The 21,342-nt window shown below is 37.3% G+C and overlaps 1 protein-coding gene across 1 annotated transcript; it reads left to right on the forward strand.

Annotated features, from left to right (window-relative positions):
- The first annotated feature begins 279 nt into the window (after positions 1-279).
- znf503 (zinc finger protein 503) lies at positions 280-3,140 on the forward strand. The gene is made up of 2 exons (XM_058795871.1): positions 280-861; positions 1,266-3,140. Exons 1-2 carry the CDS (start codon positions 598-600, stop codon positions 2,673-2,675), a joined length of 1,674 nt encoding a protein of 557 aa, XP_058651854.1. The 5' UTR covers positions 280-597; the 3' UTR covers positions 2,676-3,140.
- The last annotated feature ends 18,202 nt before the right edge of the window (positions 3,141-21,342 follow it).

The raw sequence follows: 21,342 nt of genomic DNA on the forward strand, positions 1-21,342 counted from the left end.
TTAATTATAATCAATAAAAGCGAGGCTTATTCTTATAAAACCATACAAAAGAGACAAAGAATAAAGTCATGAGAGGAATTTATTCACACTTAATTCATCTTTTAAAAAGATGGCAAATCCAAGGTAATCTGCTTGTGAAAATGAATAACGAGCAGTTTAAATCTCATTTTTTGACGGAGGCAGCGGCGTGTACGACAACCTACATATTGCGCAAAATCTCCTCCCCCAAGTTGTCAAAATAGAGGCGCTTGCAGAAGGAGGAACGTCACATCCCCTTGACCCTCCAATCACCTCGGGGTCCCATTTGATTGGAAGGCGGCAAGGGCTTTAATCTCGGACTAATTCAGCTGCTTTTGAAGTGAAATTTTCTAGCAGTTCTTGGTTTGGGAGGACAAGCGCGCGGACCTACGGGAAGAGACAGAGCGCGCTATGCCTGTGGTGTCACACGCGGCTCCGGATCTTCGATAGCCTCCCGCTCTGCTCCAGACGGATTATACTATTTATCTTTATTTCTGCTATTCGAAAGAAGATCACGGCGTAGATTTTATTTATGAATCTGATAAATGAAATACCCACAAAATACATGAGAATTGGGTCATGATCACATCGCCCTCTGCTTCTTCTTCAAGAAATAGTGATACTGATCTAGTCTGGGAAAGCAGCAGCAGCAGCAGCTCTCGGAATAACAACTCCGCGGTCGTCAGCAAGCCTTTTCTCCATTCCGTCCCTCCTTCGGACCCTTTACGGCAAGCTAACCGACTTCCCATAAAGATTTTGAAAATGCTTACTGCACGCACAGGACACATTTTACACCCTGAATATCTTCAGCCGTTGCCATCCACCCCGGTCAGTCCGATTGAGGTAAGACGCGAATTGTATTGCTGTTCGTGTATTTTATTAGTACAAGTCCGCATTCTCTTTTTCTCGGAAAAATGACGGGACATTACGGGAATCTTGGGTTAGACGCAGCGGAGTAGAAATTAAAAAATGAATAACACCTTATAGTTTACATCGTATTTTATTCTGACCGATTTTCCCTTTAATTCAGCTTAGACTGTAAGACCGTGCGTTTGGCACGGGGTTATTTACCATTTCAGCCCGTTTTGCGCGATGCGCACATTCTCGGATCGCGTAAAACGGCCAAACAGAAGAGACGAGTCATTTCGTGAAGTTTATTTGTTGTGCATTGTGACAAATACGTCGTAACGATTGCGCTTGCACACATTTGAGATGTCTTAAATCTTTTATTTTTTCTATCCTCGCAGCTCGACGCCAAGAAAAGTCCTCTGGCTCTTCTTGCGCAAACATGCTCTCAGATCGGTAAACCGGACCCTCCACCCTCCTCCAAACTCTCCTCGGTAACATCAAACGGATCTAGCGAGAAAGAGTCGAAATCTGGTCCTTTAAAACTGAGCGACATCGGCGTGGAAGACAAATCCAGCTTCAAGCCGTACTCAAAGCCATCGGATAAGAAGGACTCGTCCTCTGCGGTGTCTAACGGAGAGAAGTCTGGTTTCCGTGTGCCTAGCGCCACCTGCCAGCCGTTCACTCCCAGGACTGGCAGCCCGAATTCCTGCACTTCGGCTTCCCCGATGCCGTCAGACGGGAAGGGAGAGAGAGATGAAAAGAAAGAGTCTGATTGTAATAAAAACTGCTCCTCAGATGGATCTGATCGGACCAGCGTCAGCCACAGCCGGATAAGCGTGAGCTGTGCGGGAATTAACGTGGAGGTCAACCAGCACCAGGAAACCACATCAGGATCCAAAGCAGCGACGTCGGAGTCCTCGTGTGTCACCTCTTCATCCTCAGCCTCCGTCCTGGGGTCAGGACTTGTAGCTCCCGTTTCTCCGTACAAACCCGGCCAGACTGTTTTCCCTCTACCCCCGGCTGGCATGACATACCCAGGAAGTTTAGCAGGGGCCTACGCCGGCTATCCCCAACACTTCCTGCCCCACGGTGGAAGTCTGGTCAATGCACAGCTCGCCAGCTCGCTGGGCTGCAGTAAAGCTGGCTCAAGCCCCCTCGCCGGGGCATCCCCTCCATCCATAATGTCTGCTAGCCTTTGTAGAGACCCTTATTGCTTGAGTTACCACTGTGCCAGCCACTTAGCCGGTGCAGCCGGAGCCTCCTGCACACACGAGTCCGCTTTGAAGTCCGGATATCCACTCATGTACCCCACACACCCTTTGCACAGTGTTCACTCCTCGCCGCCATCTTTTGGTGGACACCCTTTGTATCCCTATGGCTTCATACTGCCCAACGACCCTCTACCGCATGTGTGTAACTGGGTGTCAGCTAACGGACCTTGTGACAAGCGTTTCTCGTCCTCCGAAGAACTTCTTAACCACCTGCGGACGCACACCGCGTTCACCGGGAGCGACAAGTTGATATCGGGTTATCCCAGTTCATCATCGTTAGCTAGTGCTGCCGCCGCAGCAATGGCGTGCCATATGCACATGCCGCCCTCAGGAGCCCCTGGGAGCCCCGGGACACTGGCACTTAGGAGCCCGCATCACGCGTTAGGACTAAGCAGCCGCTATCACCCGTATTCAAAGAGTCCGTTGCCTAATCCCGGCGCACCGGTCCCGGTGCCTGCCGCCACCGGTCCTTATTACTCGCCCTATGCACTGTACGGTCAAAGACTCACCACAGCATCAGCGCTTGGATACCAGTAAAAATAATAATTAAAACACACACACACAGACTTTGTCCAAATTTATAGATTATAAAGATTGAATATAAAGACTTTTATATCATCGCGCCACTGAAGGACTGGATCCGTGGACTCACTGTATTTATTTATGTCAGCTTAAAGCGGACGATAATACAAATGAAAATATTTGAGCAACTCAAAAGTGCATTACATTTGAATTGAACTCTGTAGATAACGTGAAACACATGTTAGAGTACTAATAAAATAGGGGTCTTCAGTTGGATGTTGATTTGGAATTGCTATGATTGTATTGTTCGTTATTATTTAATGTCTCATTGAAAAGATAATTTACATGCATGTTTGTTTCTTAAATCCCAAACTGTCCACATGATTTGAAATTGCCGTTATTTTTCAGGTGTACACCACGGAGAGAGAATTGGTATTTTTTGTATGTATTCTGGAAAATAAGAAACAATTCTGTTCCATATTTCTGTCTTCAGTATTCATTAACTTAACATCACCAAAACTGAACTCAAACTAAATTCTGTCATTCAAGTATATTGATTTTGCCGTTTTAAATACAAATCATGTAATTTCCAAGGTTGCAGCCTTTTTCAGGTTTTACAGTTCTGCTAAATGATTTAACTGCGAATAAGAGTTCAATTTATGAATGCATTCGTCGGTGTCTGAGAGATTTTATTTTTTTTATTGGTTGACCCAGCAGACAGCCTATTTGAAAGTTTGGTATAACGATTTTAATAAATGACGCCAAAACACGTTTGAAATAATTTCAGGCTAATTTTATTACTGATGCACTGAATTTTATAAATTAAAAAAAAAAAAAGAAAAGAGGTTTATTTACAAATACAAAAAGAAATGTATGAACTGCCACTTTATTTCATCATACGGAACGGCGTTAAATTAATTAATGGGTCTTATCATCTTTTTTCATATTTATAAAGAGACGAAATGTTTTCAGCACAACTTTTAGTTGAACGACACAACCGGTGTTCGCTTTCTTATTCAATTTCATAACAATATCATATTGTCAGTCCATCATGTCACCATATAGCCTATCGAATAGGCTTAAATTATATTCTCTTAAAAATATAAACGGCTCTGTTGAATTCTGAACGTGCATTATTTTGGTGTTGTTGAACAAGACTGTATTTTGTAATACTATAGGCTCGTTTTCTGTAAGTTATATCTGCAGCCGTCAATGGCTTATTGTGGAAAATGACATATGTTCGAGAAACGAGACAGTATTGAGAATGTTTTGTTCAGCCTATATAAATATTACAGGAAACAGGCTACAACGTTAAAAAAAAAACAAATAAAAAAAAAATATATATATTTATTATATTATTGTACACACTTGTGTTAACCTATTTGCTACAGATCATCCAATATCAGTTTTTAATCTGTTTTAAGTGAATTAACGAAAAAATATTTCTCATTATCAGCTTGTCGAGATTTTTAAAGATACACAAAGTAAAGTTTTGTCAAATTTCAGAGTATAGTCTAAAACTGTCAAAACAATATTTTCATTCAGTGAGCAAACACAGACATTGTCATTAGACTAGACTTGTAAATCATACCTGTCATTTAATGAAACACTATTTTCCAGCTAAGAAAAAAAACAATGCAGGATTTGTGTTTTATATTTAGGCCCATCTATCGATCTATGGTTTCTTTTACGTGTGCTCACCAAATTATTTTCTCGACAAGCCATTTGCGAACACATTTAAACTGGAAATTATTTATGAAACTATAAATTTATATTAACGATTATAATTAATTTAAAAACATTGTAACCAAAAGGGAAAACAAGAAAAAAATCTTTATTGAATGCTCCATTTAGTAACATTGCAAAAATAAAGGAACTGCCAAAGAAATAATGAAGCCGCAAGGTCTTGGTCTGGCATAACGCATAAGGACAAAAAAATAAATAAAATAATAAACGCTATACTTTGATATTTTGTTGCGAGACGAATAATGAAAAACGTGTTTTTTCCTTTTGCAATAGTGATTTTATATTGTTAAAATAAAAATTATTTTTGACTAAATGGCAACTTTGCAATATACGCAGGTAACGAATTAGGCAATACAGTCTCCTTAACTAGGCTACAATCTTAATTGCATAAATGAATAAGTAGTACATTAGACATATAATTTAATAATATACCCTGCAATATTAAATACAAAGCACAAATCGTCTCGCGACATTTTAGGCGTTTTTCTTTCGTTGTTAACTGTTCATACGCGAAAAAAAGCTTATATAGGCCTACCGTTATTACAAGTGGAACAATAGTCCAGTTCAGTGAATATCCTATAGGTTATTTATTTATTGTTTATGTTTTAAAAAGCATTTACGTATCCATTTTTATTATTATTTTAATTCTGGCATAAATGGCAATTAACCCGGGATAGTAATATTAAATAATGTATAAATAAATGAACTACATGAGTTTTATGAACTAAAGCAATAACTAATGACACAAGATTAATTAATGATTGTATTTACACTCACACTAAAGCAGTTCATTAAATATGGAAAACTTCACCCGCCCAGAAATGTCATAGACGCGGAGCAACTAGACTATGTTCTGGAGGCCCACACAAGCTTTAAACTGATGTAATGACGGTGAAAGAGAGCAATTTCCATTTTTACCCACATCATGGTGGCTGTGAGGAGGTCCCCGATGGAAAGCCATTCATCATGTGCCCCTCCTCCCGGGCCTGTCATCAGAGGAGCTAGCAGGCACATGTGTGCATAAATTACCCCGCTTGCCTTCTTCCACTGCTGTTCACTGTGGCTAAGGAGTATAAAGAGGAACAGAACTCCACTGCCTGCTAGTAAAGCATGACTTACACCACTGATCAGCCCTGCAATGAGCATGTTTATATGGGTGATAAATAAAGCAAATACCTTCCACAGTGGTCTCGCATAAGGTGCCAGGCAACCACAATCTGGAAAAGAGGACGATTGGAATGCCAGATTAACCTGTGACAACAACGGCTTGTTATAGCACATGGATTTGAGTCCACAGCCTCATTTCTGAGCAGAAACATTTCATAGATCGACAACACAATGCGCAATATGAATTTTAGAAAATTGAAAACGTTCTTTTAGGGCTCTAAGACCCAGAGGCCCTCAAAAATGCACTTTACATTAAATGATCAGATTCAAAGTTTTTTTGTCATTCATGTAAAAACTGTTTCATTATTTTGAAAGGCAAAAAAAAAAAAAAAGGTTAATTTTTAAACTACTAATATTATTTTTTTACACAGTGCACACTGACAAAAACAAACTTTAAAAAAATATTTTTTTCAGTGTACTGTATGTGTGTGATCATTTTTACTCAGAAATTACTAGTAGATTTCACAAATACTGTAATTCCGAAGAAACACAATTAACACTGAATTATATGTAATATTTGAAGTAGAAAGACTGAACCCAAAATTCTTCATGTTATTTACAACTTCAAAAAATCCTTTTTTTTACAGTGTACTGGGACTCTCAACAGAACATGGTTAATAATTAACAGGTGTACAGTGTATAGCCACACCTTAGGTTTCATGCCAGAGGTGCTAAAAAAAACTAATTACATTGGTAGAGATGCATGGCTGATTTATGGACCACGCTGAGGAGGTTGTGCCAAGGTATGCTGACACACGAGGCCTTCCTGCTCTGAATCTACCCTTTTACTGGAGCTGCTTTAAACCCACTTACCACTGAAAGCTGGACTTTAGAAGACACCTGGATTGCCACCACTGATTTGCACTTCACTCTTTTATTAAATAGCACAAAATTACTACTGACACCAATGTAATTACTAGGCGTGTGATAAAATAAACAGACAAGCTGTAGTCTGACATGGCAATCCTATGCTTTGAGCAACAGCTGTGTCAATATGTGAGTGCCACGCAAATGCTAAACTTCTAGACATAAGTCAGAGACACTTATGTCTCTCTCTCATTCGAGTGGCTTGATTTATGGGATTATGGGATTGAGACAAAATCCTTTTTAGCTGCGATAAGGGCAATTATCATTACAATTTTTCATACGAGGAAGATGTTTTTGTTTGACAGTCTAGCAGTAGGCCTACTAGCTTTTATATAATGTTTACAGCATTTAAAAACAGCTTTAATTTAACCTTGGAAAGCACAAAACTTTTTTGTGTAGCGCATATAAATGTCTTCACCAAAAGGTGATCCGCAACGACATATAGACGCTATCTTCGAGAGTGATTTATGTTGACACAGGAGGTGGAAATGACCACAGCTTTTGTGATTGCAGTAATGAAGCCATAAACCAAATAGCATGAAATGAAGCAGGAGCTCCGCGATTTAATCAGCTCATAAACAGATCCACTGCATCAAGCAAATGACGTTATTACCCATCTGAAGTAAATCTTGCTAATCTCCAGAGATAAAATCAACATCATCAATGGTCACATGTCATATTCATCAATGCTAAATCGTCCCCTTTTGACAGATTAATCCTGGCCGTGGCTCCCAGAGAGAGTGGTAATGGAGACCCAGGCAAACAATTCACTCATTGAACATGTCGGGCTCCTCGGCGCTTACACACGCTCTCTCTCCCTCATTGATTTACAAATTCAAAGTGCTCATCAAGGTGAGATAGGCCCAAAGAAAAATGGCTTCCGTGACGGCTTGTCATTCAAAGGGCCTGTGATGCGAGGCACCTTCTTGTGCTTTAAGTGCCTAATTGAGGTCATTTACGGCAGCTCTCGGGGCTCTGCTATCATATCTCAATGCCTGTTTCATTTGCACATTTTGGGGTTTTGACAAAGAATATTTTATGGAAATGAGACCATTCTCTGAGAATACTTAATGGGTTTTTTCGTAAAGAGCCCAGTGATGGCTCGGATGTCTGTCGATGATAAATAGCTGAAGAGATTTCTAAGATGAGCTTGTAGTAGTGAGATGGTGTGCTTGCGTTTGCAATGATCTGAGTCTCCTTGTCTTTATTTTGCTTGATCAAACTTCTGCACGGTCACGCTAATTACTGAAGGTCAAGAACATTCCACAAATGTATTTTTCAGATGCTGCATGTAATACAGTACTGTTGGACAATTAACTGATAGTTCAATGAATTTGCTATTTATTTTTGTCTAATTAAAAATTATTTGTTTATATTCATGCATTTGGTGGATGGTTTTAACCAAACAACCAACATTTCAACCCATGTTTTTTACTAGCGCCATGCACTAGCTACTATTTGAGCAAAAAGAATGTTTAATCTGCGTATTAGCTACTAGTTTTTGCGGCTCTCTGTGGAATCCGCGATTTTGGATTGGCAACTCTGTGTTGGGGAGACTGGGGATGATAGTAACACTTTTTGTTTTAGCATCAGTAACTCAGTGGTTGTTTGTGCTAGATCTCTCAAACTTTGATATATCGTAGCCACATTTGTCTACTACAAATAAAACTCACTTGGACGTGTACTGCATAATCACAGATTGTGTGAGTTAATGTCAAATACAAAGAGTTCTGTTGTTACAACCTACCCCATACTGGGGTGAGTTGTAACACAGGCTGGGGATAGATGTAACACTGGGAAGTAATATGCTGAAATAAAACCCACACTGCCAATTTATGCAAGAACTTTATTGAGGAACAAAAAATAATCAGTTTTGAATAAAGTGAACCATTTAAAGTGAAAAAAAAAACATTATATTGAATTCCTTTTAAATTTAGCACAAAAACACATAAGGTTTGAGTCACTAGCTGTGTTGCAATCTACCTATTTTTATGTGAATTTTGGAATGCTTTATGGAAATGTCAAGATGCGCATAAATTCTAAAAATGTGCACAAAACAATGTACAGTATGTGCTCATTTGATAGTGGTTTTGTCCAATAAAAAGTTATGCCCATAAACTATGATGGAAACACATTTTACATAAATCCCTTGATGTGCAACAAAAACCTCACATGACTTTGCCTCAATAGAGGATGTGATTGGATAACTTGACTCATTGTAATCATTAAGAGTTGGTTGTAACATTTTTAATGAACTGTTACAACTATCCCCACCCCAAACAGCCATAGCATAGCTAACTGTTTTAGCATGTGGGGTTTAAGTTAGCATGAATGCAAAGTATCAAATTAAACTAGAGAAACCGCTACTTTAGGTTATGTGAGTCAAAAGATTGTATCTACAACACAATGATTGCTAGGCAAAAAATAATCTTAATGAAAAATATTGGTTTCTTTAAAGACCAAATTCGGAGGGGCCATAACTAATTTATGGGAATTTTGAAATATCCTGCAATTTTGTCGTTGTGCAATTTACAGTTCCAGCACTGGATAGGGATTGAATTTTGGAGGCGAATGATGATGACTTTAACGCATCCACAAACGCACAACTACGCCGAGAAAATCACTCAAATCACATCGCGTGACTAGCGATCTCGTTGCATTCAAACGCATCTTGTGTCTCAGTTATCGATTGTATTAAAAAAAAAAATAATTGTAGGGTACAACTGGGCTAAAGGCGCCCCGGGGTAAAAGGCGTCTTTGATGTTATTTTCATCTAAACCACTAGATGGCATAAAAACATGGCTTAGCACTTTCCAAAACATTCGCTTTTCAAGATGCACGTGCATATTTATCTGATCTTTGAAGCGATCGCGCGCAGCAGCGCAAAGTTGATTCTGTGCTTACTTGATCTACTTATTTTATGTTTTTTAAAATGTTGTAGATTTAAGTAGCAAATGAGAATCGCTAAAATTAATGCATATATTTTGAGACAAAGGTCTTCTTTATGATTTTCAGTTTTGTTTAAGACAATTAAAGCAACAGTTTTTAAATAACGAAAGAATATGTAAAAGTATGGTATTTGGGGTAAAAAGCGCCCCTGCTGTTGGGGCTAAAGGCGCACATTAGCCTAATTTAACATGATAATTAATAGATGGCTGACTTTTCCTTTTGTTGACATGACATGGTTAGATTCAGATGGTAAATCATATATTATATTGGGTGTCCATATTAGAGATAATCACCATGTTTAGAATGAAATCATCATACACTGTAAAAAAAAATGCCATAAAATTTACGGTAAAAAACAGGCAGCTGTGGTTGCCAGAATTATACCGTAAAATACACGGTAGCAACGTTTTAGGTTTTACAGTTTTAACTTAAATTTACAATTAAATACCATAATTTCAGTTAACTGATATAATGTTAATATACCAACCTATTGAAGTACTGAAATCTGTTTTGTACCTTTGAAATACACTGATAACCACCAAATACAGGTGGTGATGAGAGTCACATGATGAACCAAAGCCCATCACAAGCAGCTTTTAAATAATAACATATATAGAAGGTGCACAGTGTCATTCACACAAGCACTAAACACCATCATGGTGAGACTCATTAAACTGAAATATGCAATAAACATTAATTTAACAACATTAGATGTAACATACAACCCTAATAAACATAACTGATAAGAAAAAACTAAGAAGAAACCTAGTTATTTCAAAGAAAAAACATCAAATTCAAACAGAATTTGAAATGCAACGCAGGTAATTCTGGGAACGTCAATTTACGGTTTTTCTCTGTAAATTTTACATTCTTTTTCACTTCCAAAAGCGGTATTTCACCGCAAAATTGTCTGAAATGTCTATTACGGTTTTTCACCGTATATATTAGGGGAACTTACCGATAACCATTTAACAGGTTTTTACCGTAGCTTTTTCACAGTTTTTTACCGTTAAAATCACGGTCATTTTTTACAGTGTATTTAAAAACATGATATTATTAATCATATAATGATATAATAAAATATCGGTAACACTTTACAATAAGGTTCATTAGTTAAACATTAGTTAATGTATTAACTAACATGAACTAACCATGAGCAATACATTTGTTACTGTATTTACTCATCTTCGCTAACGTTAGTTAATAAAAATACAGATGTTCATTGTTAGTTCATGTTAGTTCACAGTGCATTACCTAATGTTAACAAGATTTTAATAATGTATTATTAAATGTTGAAATTAACATTAACAAAGATTAATAAACGCTGTATAAGTGCAGTTCATTATTAGTTCATGTTAACTAATGTAGTTAACTAATGAACCTTACTGTAAAGTGTTACCAAAATATCATTTGTTGTTACAACTGTAAATATATATTCAGTTGTTATCGGATCTCCTTAAATACTTTCAGAATCTTTACTTATTAAAATGATTTTGTTTCTGTATTTTAAAATATATTTTTATATTAACATATTTTAATGACAGTATATTTATTGAACAAAAAATATTTTATTTTTCAAAATAAGCAGAAAATAGTACAAACTTTGCTAATGTGATTGTTTTGAACAAGTATTAACTTAGACATTATTTTAAAAAACATTATTTTAGCTGAAGTATTTGTATCAATACTGTAGGCCTTTTACCCCGTGTGTTATTTTTATATACACTCAAAAATGAAGGTGCTTCAAAAGGTTCTTCAAGCAATGCCATAGAAGAACCATTTTTGGTTCCACAAAGAACCATTCAGTCAAAGGTTCTTTAAAGAACCATCTCTTTCTTACCTTTTTATAATCTGAAGAACCTTCTTTCACCACAAAGAACCTTTTGTGAAGCAGAAAGGTTCTTCAGATGTTAAAGGTTCTTTATGGAACCATTTAGACAAAAAGGTTCTTCTATGGCATCGTGAAGCACCTTTATTTTTAAGATTGTAAACACTGACAGTTATATACATACTACATACTATGTGCATACTAAGTATACTGTATACTATCTGGTAGTGTTCAGGTTTTTGGAGGGTGCAGTGTAGATATTAATCTTTGTTTCGGAATGATCCTGTGAACTGTAGACGCTCTCAAACAGGAATGTAACAGCTCATTGAATCTGTTTTTTGCACTCATGCACATTGTCATTCTTGGGAGCACTTTTTTAAGCACACTTCTGATTATAATAAAATTACATGCCATGCTCTTTGTGAGGTTGTTAAAACATGTGCACAAAGCGATGAAAGTTCATTTTCTTGAGCAGACACTGAATAATATTAGCAACCAAATTTCCATTCAGGACGGATGCCATGACAGACCTAATGATGGACTGTCAACAGGCCTCGCTGGAGATGCTAATATCAGAGATGTTGTGAGGAATGATGTTTCTGATCTGCTCAGATATATGCAGAATTGAAATTTCAATGTGTAAGACTAAAGTGATTTCTGACAGCTTTATCTGGCAAGTTGATACCAGACATTAAACTATAACAAACAGCAGTATTTCTCTGGCAGTTCAGAATCCTGACTCTTGACCTCGCTTACAAGGAATGGCTTTTGTATGCTAACATTGTGTCTAATCAAAGGAAACAGTCTAGACTATAATTTTTAAGCATGTTTTCGTGGAGCTGGTTATGATGCCTTTACACATCACACATTGCGCAGAAATATTTGAAGATGCTGGCCATGTTGAGCGCCGAGCAGCCAAACTAATGGATCTGACCAAGAGACAAATGGGTCCAGACACGCAGCAACACAGCCTGAGGAAATATGGACCTTCACATCATTTTTATTGCTTTAATGCATTTTAGTGTTAACTGCAAAGTAGGAGCTCAAAATTACTCTCAGTCCTGCTTTGCTCGTGCCCTACAGACAAAGATGCAACTTGATGAAAATAACACGCAGGCCACATGGGTGTTTTGCATGAAAATAAAGCAATTACCTTTGTGAAAAAGCATTGTATGAGTAGAGGAAGACTTAGATATGTTATTACTTATCTCATCTCTTGTAATATAATTGGCAGGGCTCTGTTTGTGCAACCGGGAAGAAAATGTTAATGCATTCTTCCAATAATGCAATGAAAAGCAGTTACAATGCTTCCTGGGGCAAAGTATTATGCTTGTTCAAAAGGTCGAATTTGCTTGAGTATATTAGTGTATGAGTTGTGTTTGTAGCCAATAAGAAAGTGACACTTGATACATAACTGCACTTTGAGAAACATGAGTGGTAATTCATCAAAAAGCCAAAGGTCTATCAATCAAAAGTGTCATGACAACAAAATCATAGTGTACAGTGGCTTTGCCAAACTTTAAAACGAGCTGTTTTTCAATATCACTAAAAATACTGCCCGTGTCAATTCACCGACGTCAATGTGTTCAACAGCCGTCCGGAGTGAATTAGCATCGCATATCATATAGTTACTGAATAAATGAGTGCACATTAAGGAATCATCTGGCAGTGGGATTCCTTCTCCCTACCATGCTTTTCGCCTCTGACTATCTTCCTAACAGTTTTATTTCTCTCGGCTTACTGGGGGCAAACACCTGTGTCTCCTCTTAAAGCAGTCTGCTTCTGACAGGCTGTGTGTTGCTTCTCCCTTCGGCTCGGACACATCTGGTGGAAGATCACAACTCCAGCAGTGTCTCCACATGCACATCCATCAGCCCTCAGCCATACGCTCACACGCATATGTATATGCTATGGTCATATGCTCAACTTAATATAGCGAGATATAAGTTGAGCCAAAAGAATTCAGATATGACTGGTTAGTATTGTACACTGCTGTAATGGATATTAAAGGTGAAGTGTTATTTCCACTGCCTCTGTCTGCCACTGGTTGACCAAACAGAAAGCCCTAAACTCATACCATGGTTATATTATATTAGTCATGATAATGAAATAATTGAATCTTTAATCTAATCTAATTTAATTTAAATTGTGTGTGTGTGTGTGTGTATATATATATATATATATATATATATATATATATATATATATAAGAAATGTATATCATACAAATGTTTACAAATAAATATGCATATACTGTAAATGCAATGAATTATAATGGAATATTTATTTATTTCCATAAGCCATTCAAAAGTTTGGGGTCAGTAAATTTTTTTTAAGAACTTATTGATAAATTGATAGATTATTTGGTCAACAGTGGTAGTACAGATTTTATATTGTTACAAAATATTTCTATGCTGTTCTTTTTTTAACTATTATTTTATTTAAGATTTCTGAAACCATATGTCTCATGTTTCAACAAAATATGAAGCAGCACAACAGTTTTAAACTGTGATAGTATTAAGCAATGTTTATTGAGCATCAAATCAGCATATTAGAATAATTTCTGAAGGATCATGTGACATGATCATGTGAAGCAGTGGCCTCTGAAAACACAACTTTCCCATAGCAAAAAAATTAAAATAATAATAATAATGATAAAATAAATAAATAGATCAAATATATTACAATAATAAAGCATCATTAAAATATATTAAAATGGTGTCTTAAAATTTAACATTTAAATCAAATTTCAGATTTTCATTGTTTTCATTGTTTTTTCATTCTTGTTTTTTTTTTTTTATTATTATTTGTTTGTTTGTTTTTGGTCAAAAAAATGCAGCTTTGTTGCTTGATTCGTCTTTCAAAATCATAAAAATAACTTACAGACCCCAAACTTTTGAGCTGTAGTCTAGAACCTGTTTGAAAACAGTCAGTCTGTCAAACTATTTATAAATTAAATATTTTTAAGCTACATTATGCTATCCATCTGAGCGCTTGAAAAATGACCTGAAGTGAGTACATGGTATCTGCCCTCCATGCATCATCCACATGTCTCGCTCACAGGGGGAGGTGGTGGAGCCTCCACCTGCTATGGTATCCTTGACCCCGATCACCCCGCGTACTTCAGCATGGAACTCGGAGGATGTCTGTGTACCATGACCTCCCACGGATAGCTGCCGCCTCTCTGAAGAGTATAGCCACAATTCATAGGCACTAAATGCAGTCATCTGCAGCTGCATGCCATATGGAGCTGGGTCTGGAAGCTTCTATTGCTGCTCAAGTGGGCATATGTGGGCATATAAAACCTAGATGTAGTGAAAAGAATGTATTATGGGGGTATCTGTGTAGTTTAAGTTTTATATGGGATCTTATTGCTAGAACTCACATTTTAGATGAAGGAATAAGTTTGGGAAAGAATAAATAAGGAGTAGATGTGGGGGATAATAGCTCCTCCTATAGGCAAAGCCCGATTTTTTTAAGGTGTTCCCAGAGCACATAAGCGTTTAGGCAATCTAATAAAAGAAGTGAAAGAAGAAACATAAATTTGTTAATTCAAGTCTCATGAATCATTATAATCTAGTTACACAGCCATGTGCTTTTTTTCAATTTGAAACCACGTCAATCTTACATCATATGTCTAGAGTTATTATTTTGCATTTGCAGTGGCACAGATTTGAAAAATGTCCAAAGACAAATTCCTATTTTGACAAGCATCACATTTCCCCCTATGGGTGGGTGGAAAAGATTGATGGGCTGTCACTCAAATGGAGCGGATGATGACAGGTTGTCATGTTGAGGCGTTGACATGGTATGGGAATAAATCAGAGCAAATTATAAATGTAATATTTGAACACTCACGATAAGAGAGAATAATATTCGTGCAGCGTAATGTTTGGTTCTGCTGCTTATAATTTAATATTTAATTTAATGCAAATTTAATGAGGCCTCTCCTGTGTTAATGTCACATATACTCTGTCTCCGCTTTAGTCTTCATCCGCTTTGAGCCGAACAGATTTTTCCTTTAAGGTGCACACAGGACCCTTTCGAGTGTCATTCCCACCAAGCCAAAAAAGTACAATGACATTCGTACCTTGTAATGCGGGCCGAGGCACAATGAAGCATGCCAATAACCTTCAGCAGAAAAAGCCTCCACGGAGAGCACGCGTAGCACTCCAAGGAAGATCATTCATAATTAGTCTTGACGAATTACTTGTGACAGAACAGTAAAATGCAGAGAGGTTTTAGCTGGCCTCTGGCTTTTAGCATGTAATGCACTCAATGTTAACAGTGCGCACGTTTGCCCTGTATACGTGTTTGGCTAAATATAAGTGATGGATGGGACAAGCTCTCTAATTTGCTGCATTCCACTAAATAATTTACTAGTATATGCTTTTCCAGAAGCATGACTGTTTTGGGTGTTACAGTGTCCTGGAGGCAGGGTCATGGTGAAGAGGTGGACTTCAGATGTGATTAATAATCTGTCCCGCACCTCGTATACACACAGTATGTTACACGCTAATTACAAAGATGAAAACCCAAATATGCATGAATGTGATATCCAAAGGTAATAAGATATGTCTGATGTAGCATACAATACACAGAAATATCTCTTTTAATATTTGATGCATGATTTACCTTCACCGTTCACAAGGGAGCAGTATAATAAAATATTAATGGGGTTGTTTTCTGTGAATGTTTGTTTTTGTCAGTCTAACGCCGGTTCAAAGAAAAATATGGTCACTTCACAGTAGGACTCCGCTGTTTGCTTGGCAAATAAAGCCATTTGATATTTTTCATTTTTACTGTACTTCATAGGCATGTCAGTCAAAAGCTGCTGTTGTATCTAATGGCATATATTTCAGGCTAATATTTAACCTCACTTGGTAGGAGTTGTGTTATGAGGAATGGCTTGTGGTAACAGGCAAAGTGAATCACCAGGTGATCATAAACACATTATTCAGTGGAAAGGCACACCTGCTAGACTGTTCTGTAGACTGACCCGCTGGGGCTGCCTTTCATGTTTTTTCCTCATCACATTGTCATAAGCAGGCTTCCTTTCAGTGACGCCATACTTCCTAGCTAACAGGGAACGCTCTTAGTACTTTGGATAACATTCTGGCAAGGTTTTTTCAAAGTTATAAGGCAGCATTCTTCTAATTACATTAACAGAATGTTTGTTCAAATTTATCTGGTTTATAATAACTTTCTTAAAGGAATAGTTCACCAAAAAATGAATATTTTCTGAAAATGCCATCGGAGATGTAGATGAGTTTGTTTCTTCATCAGAGCAGATTTGGAGCTATTTAGCATTACATCACTTACTCAATAATGGATCCTCTGCAGTGAATGGGTGCCGTCAGAATGAGAGTCCAAACAGCTGATAAAAACATTACAATAATTCACACAACTCCAGTCCATCAGTTAATGTCTTTTGAAGCAAAAGGCTGCGTCTCTGTAATAATTCAAAAATATCATTAAGGCATTCTAACCGTCACTTCATAATCCAAAAAAGTTAATCTCTTGGACCTCACATAGAAATCCACGATGTAAAAGTAACATTCTTTTAATGTTTGCAAAATGCTAAAATGTCTAACGTGTCTAATGTTCATTTAACCAATAATTTTTTTTTTTAAGTATTTCAAAAACTGGACGTTTCAGAAATAACGTTCTAATAACTTAATGGGAACATTAGTTAAAAACATTCTTAGAATATATTTTTGTTGGCTGGGTTCAGTTTTACATATAGTATAAAATGAATGCGGGGTCAATATGTCTGTGTTATGTTAGCATGTGCCTTTAGCCACACATCTGATTCTGTGCATTTATTGAAAAAAATCAATGTTTTTAAATGTCATTTTGCTCCACTAGTGTTGCTCAAACTGTGTCCAGATACATTTATAATTCTGAATGGCCCCCACTGAGTAAAATCATGAATACACTGATTGTGTTAATGTTTTCTACTCACACTCAAGCAGACTCCTGACTGAAGTAACACTTACGCTTGAACAGAATATTGCTGTTCAGAATACAGACGGCACAATGAAAAGGCTATTTTTAATAGAACGTTTAAGAAGTAAATCAAATATGTCACATTTGTAGTGTTCGGAATAAAATGTATTGGGTAAGTCTGTAAAAGTCAAAAACATTTCATCCTACATTTCAGATGCTACAGCAGATGTATCTGCCTAGCCTACAGCAAAATATTTCTATCATCCATTGCAGGTTAGCGGTCAACATTTTCGAAATACTTTTAGCTTGTAAACAGTAACTTTCACACTGAGCAGTGCCTTTCTAAGGGATCCTAACCAATGTTGTCAAAACATAAACACACCGTGATTTGTTATATCTCTTACATAAACCTCTCAGTGGATAACACTCCTTCAGCATTCCTGTACATTCAACCAGCTACTATTGACCAACATCACTATTCTTAGCTGATGAAATGCTGGAACCTGAAAATGCAAAAGCTTATGCCACAATTAATAAATATAGCACCAATATTTGAGACGGTTAGTGTTAGCTCTCTTTCAAAGGGAATGGAGCCAATAAGGGTTTTTTTCTGCTATGAGAGTACCATTTACAAGCAGTCATGCTGGGAGAAGGCTGCAAACTGTGGACTCGTTAATCGGCCCCATCCACAGGGCACCAGATGCTCAGCACGCTAGACGACCATCAAATACTTCTGAGACAGACATCAGCTCATCTAACATGATGGATTCTATGTCAAGCTGCTCATCGGTCTATATTTTAAATATACTCTCAAGTGCAGTTGTTTTTTTTGTGATAGCAGGAAACATAAATAGACACTTTTGTAATTAAAATTACATTCCTGAGCAAGTTTATTTAGTTTAAAAGTGAATAATAATATTAATAATTCTTCTTATTTATTTATATTATATAATTTATTTTATTATGTTTGTCACGCCCCTGGACTGTTTTGTTGTGTTTTTGCTCCCCATGTGTTCCCTGTGACCCAGTTTCTCTCTCACGTTGATTGTTGATTTGATTCCAGGTGTGTCTCGTCTCCCTCCTTGATTGTCCTGTGTATTTAAGGTCTTGTCCTTTCAGTTAGTTTGGTCGGTTCTTGTATGCCTTACTTGTGCTCTATGTTCCCCATTTGGATTATTAAAGACTCTCATTTTGTGAATTCCTCGTCTCCTCGTTCCTGGCTTCCTTGACTCCTTGTGATTTGTGACAATGTTCATTTACATACATTTATTTATTTATTTATATAACAAAATGGGTTTAGTTTCTCATCAAATTTTAAAACAATAATAATAGTAATAATCTGTATAGTATTATTATTATTAATGTATATCTGTATTTTTTAACATTTTGACATTCAGTATTTTTGTACTGGAATTTCCAATTTTGCAACAAATTCCTGAGATACCTTATATTCTAATAATACTATTTGTTTGTTTGTTTTAATTATATATTTATTTGACAAATATGATAAATACATGTAGTTTCTAATCCCATTGATATTAATAATTGTTATAATAATAATAATAATAATGTACATCTATTTATTTATGATCTTATTTTATTTATTTTACATTCTGTGTCCCATATTTTTGTTTTTGGAATTTTCAATTCTGCAACAAATTCCTTGTATGCTGGAGCTACTGTATATTACTAATTGTAATCTGTGTTCTGTATGGTGCTGGCATTCTCTGGCGTAGAGCTGGTGCTGTTTCTACATATTCCATTGTATACTGTGATGTATAACAGTGTCAGCGCATGCTAGAATATGTTAACACCACTCATGAATTACGGCTACATAGTCTCATTTAACGAGTTACCAGTGTTTCTCATGTAGCACATTTAGTCAGACTTAATAATGTGACTATCCTTGATGAAGTTATCAAAAACAAATCATTTGACTCGTTTATCACTGGGTCACGGTGCAAACAGGAATGAGGTATACTTACATTACACAATGTCATTCTAAGACTATAGCCAAGGGGGGTAATACATGTTTAATGATATGCAAACTATGGCAATGATGCATGTCTTTCATGCTTCCCACTAAACGCTTTGCACTAACAGCTATAGAAAAACACTCATAAATCCAGCGCATTGTTTGCAGGAATCTTTGAGTGCTGTAAGCTATTTTATATAAGATTTATATGAGATCTTGCCAATTACATCAGTGGAATATATCCTAATATTCCTGCAATATTTTAATTTTTGCACATACGCCTCGGCCTCTGACCGTGGAATGATATTTGCACAACCATATGACCCAGACGTTTGGCTCCCCACAGTCCATGAATGCAAACCCTGTTGTTCACCAAAAACAGCTCAGGAAAATCACTTTCATGATTTAATTGCTTTCGCTTTCAAAGAAGAAGATTTACTGAGAATCGGATCTCAGGTTATTGGACATCAGATGACAGCGAAAGAAAAAGCGAGAATTTATCGTCTGCTTTTACAGCCAGATTTCTGAAATAATTGTTCTGGGACAAGACGGTAAGTTAGTGGTTATAAACCTGTCCTCCATATAAATTACCTAATCAAGAGATCCCGGCGGTTATATAAATTGCGGCAGTCATTCGTCTTCAATGGCTTGTATGTGCATATAAACCCACGACGACGGTCATATACTTGAGTGGAAAGAGGACCTGCATCACTGTTTACAGAGTTCAGGGGAAATGGATGACTTCTCGCATGCTCAATCAACTGCGAAATGTGCATTTAATCATCCCGAGAAAGCCCCTTGGTTTGTTTGTGTTGCAGCAGGGATTTACATTTCCAAACATCCCTCATATTAATCATTACTTCATCACTTCCCCTGTGAGACAAGGTGAATAAACTCCTTAGTGTGCCAGGGCTCAATGTGTGCTTAATCACACCCAGAAAGCCCCCCAAAAAACTTTCATTCACTCAGAGACAGCTAGCCGTGTTACATTCTCCTGGTCTTGTTCCTTCTCAGTTTTTAAGGCTTTCTTCCGTTCTAACGGAAATATTCAAACGCAGGGAGGTCCATGCTCACTTACGGGGCTTGTGTCACTTGGATGTTACTCCCAGTAGACAAATGATGAATGATGTTTGAGAGAAACACACGAAACTGGAGGCAGCACGGGCAGACCGACTGTTTGCTTTTACAAGAGGTATGTGTGTGGGGCCGCACATCCACGGCGAAACTGTTAAAATAAGTCGAAGCGCATATTAAAATGACAAGATGAAATTGAGTGATCCTTCACTAAGTGACACCTGCCCCAGAATGCCGGAGTTTGAAATTTCACACCACAATGAGATCTTGAGTGATTTCCCCTTCTTTACATATTCCGCTCCAGCTTATTATACTGATACGCAGAACATTCTGCCATCAACAATCCTTCATAAGGGTGCGAAGTATAACTTTATCACCACGAGTGAGGAACATGTTACATTTGCCACTTTAAACAAGATTAATGGGTCACTCAAGCATTTACATTCTCATACATTTTTATGACTGCACTATGAAGTGAGCTTGATTTATCGGTAACAAGATAAATGATTGCCAGAGAGCTTCGGCAGATCTGACTTTAAACAATCTTTCATTTGATGTCACTTGTACCTTTTGTGGAGCTTTGAAGCGCTCTAACAGGCAAACAGGAGAGGCCGGTCGGCACAAAGACGTTTGACGTGTGTTTTAACAGTTCTTGATGTACACCTTAACCCCCCCAATGACATTACTTGCGCATTTTGCCTCTGATTGGCAATTACATTCTTAGTGTACCCGCAGGAGTGTTTTTCTGCCCCCTCAGTCACTCGCTAAATTGCCAAGGTCTACATTTATGTACAAGCATGAAAAGCAGTTGAAAGGCTCTTTTTGCAGTTGCCAAGCCCGCTCAGACTTTTTTCTCGTTTCTTGACAATGAAACATACATTTTGGCCTCCCGTCTCAGCTGAGAGGGGAAACAGAGTCAGTGGCAGGAAATATTCCTGTCATAGAATGATCAGGAATGGTAAATGGAGCTGTCGGAACATTTGGTGTGACAGGTCTGGGAAGGCTTGCCTCTTAATAGATTTACAACTCGAGCTGGAGGTAACTGCGGAAAATTTCCAGCCAATGAATTTATCTGCCGCAGACAGGTAGATGGACACTTTTACCCATCTTGAGCCAAGATTAAAAAT

Source organism: Onychostoma macrolepis, chromosome 13 (assembly GCF_012432095.1).
Source record: "Onychostoma macrolepis isolate SWU-2019 chromosome 13, ASM1243209v1, whole genome shotgun sequence".
NCBI lineage: Eukaryota > Metazoa > Chordata > Actinopteri > Cypriniformes > Cyprinidae > Onychostoma > Onychostoma macrolepis.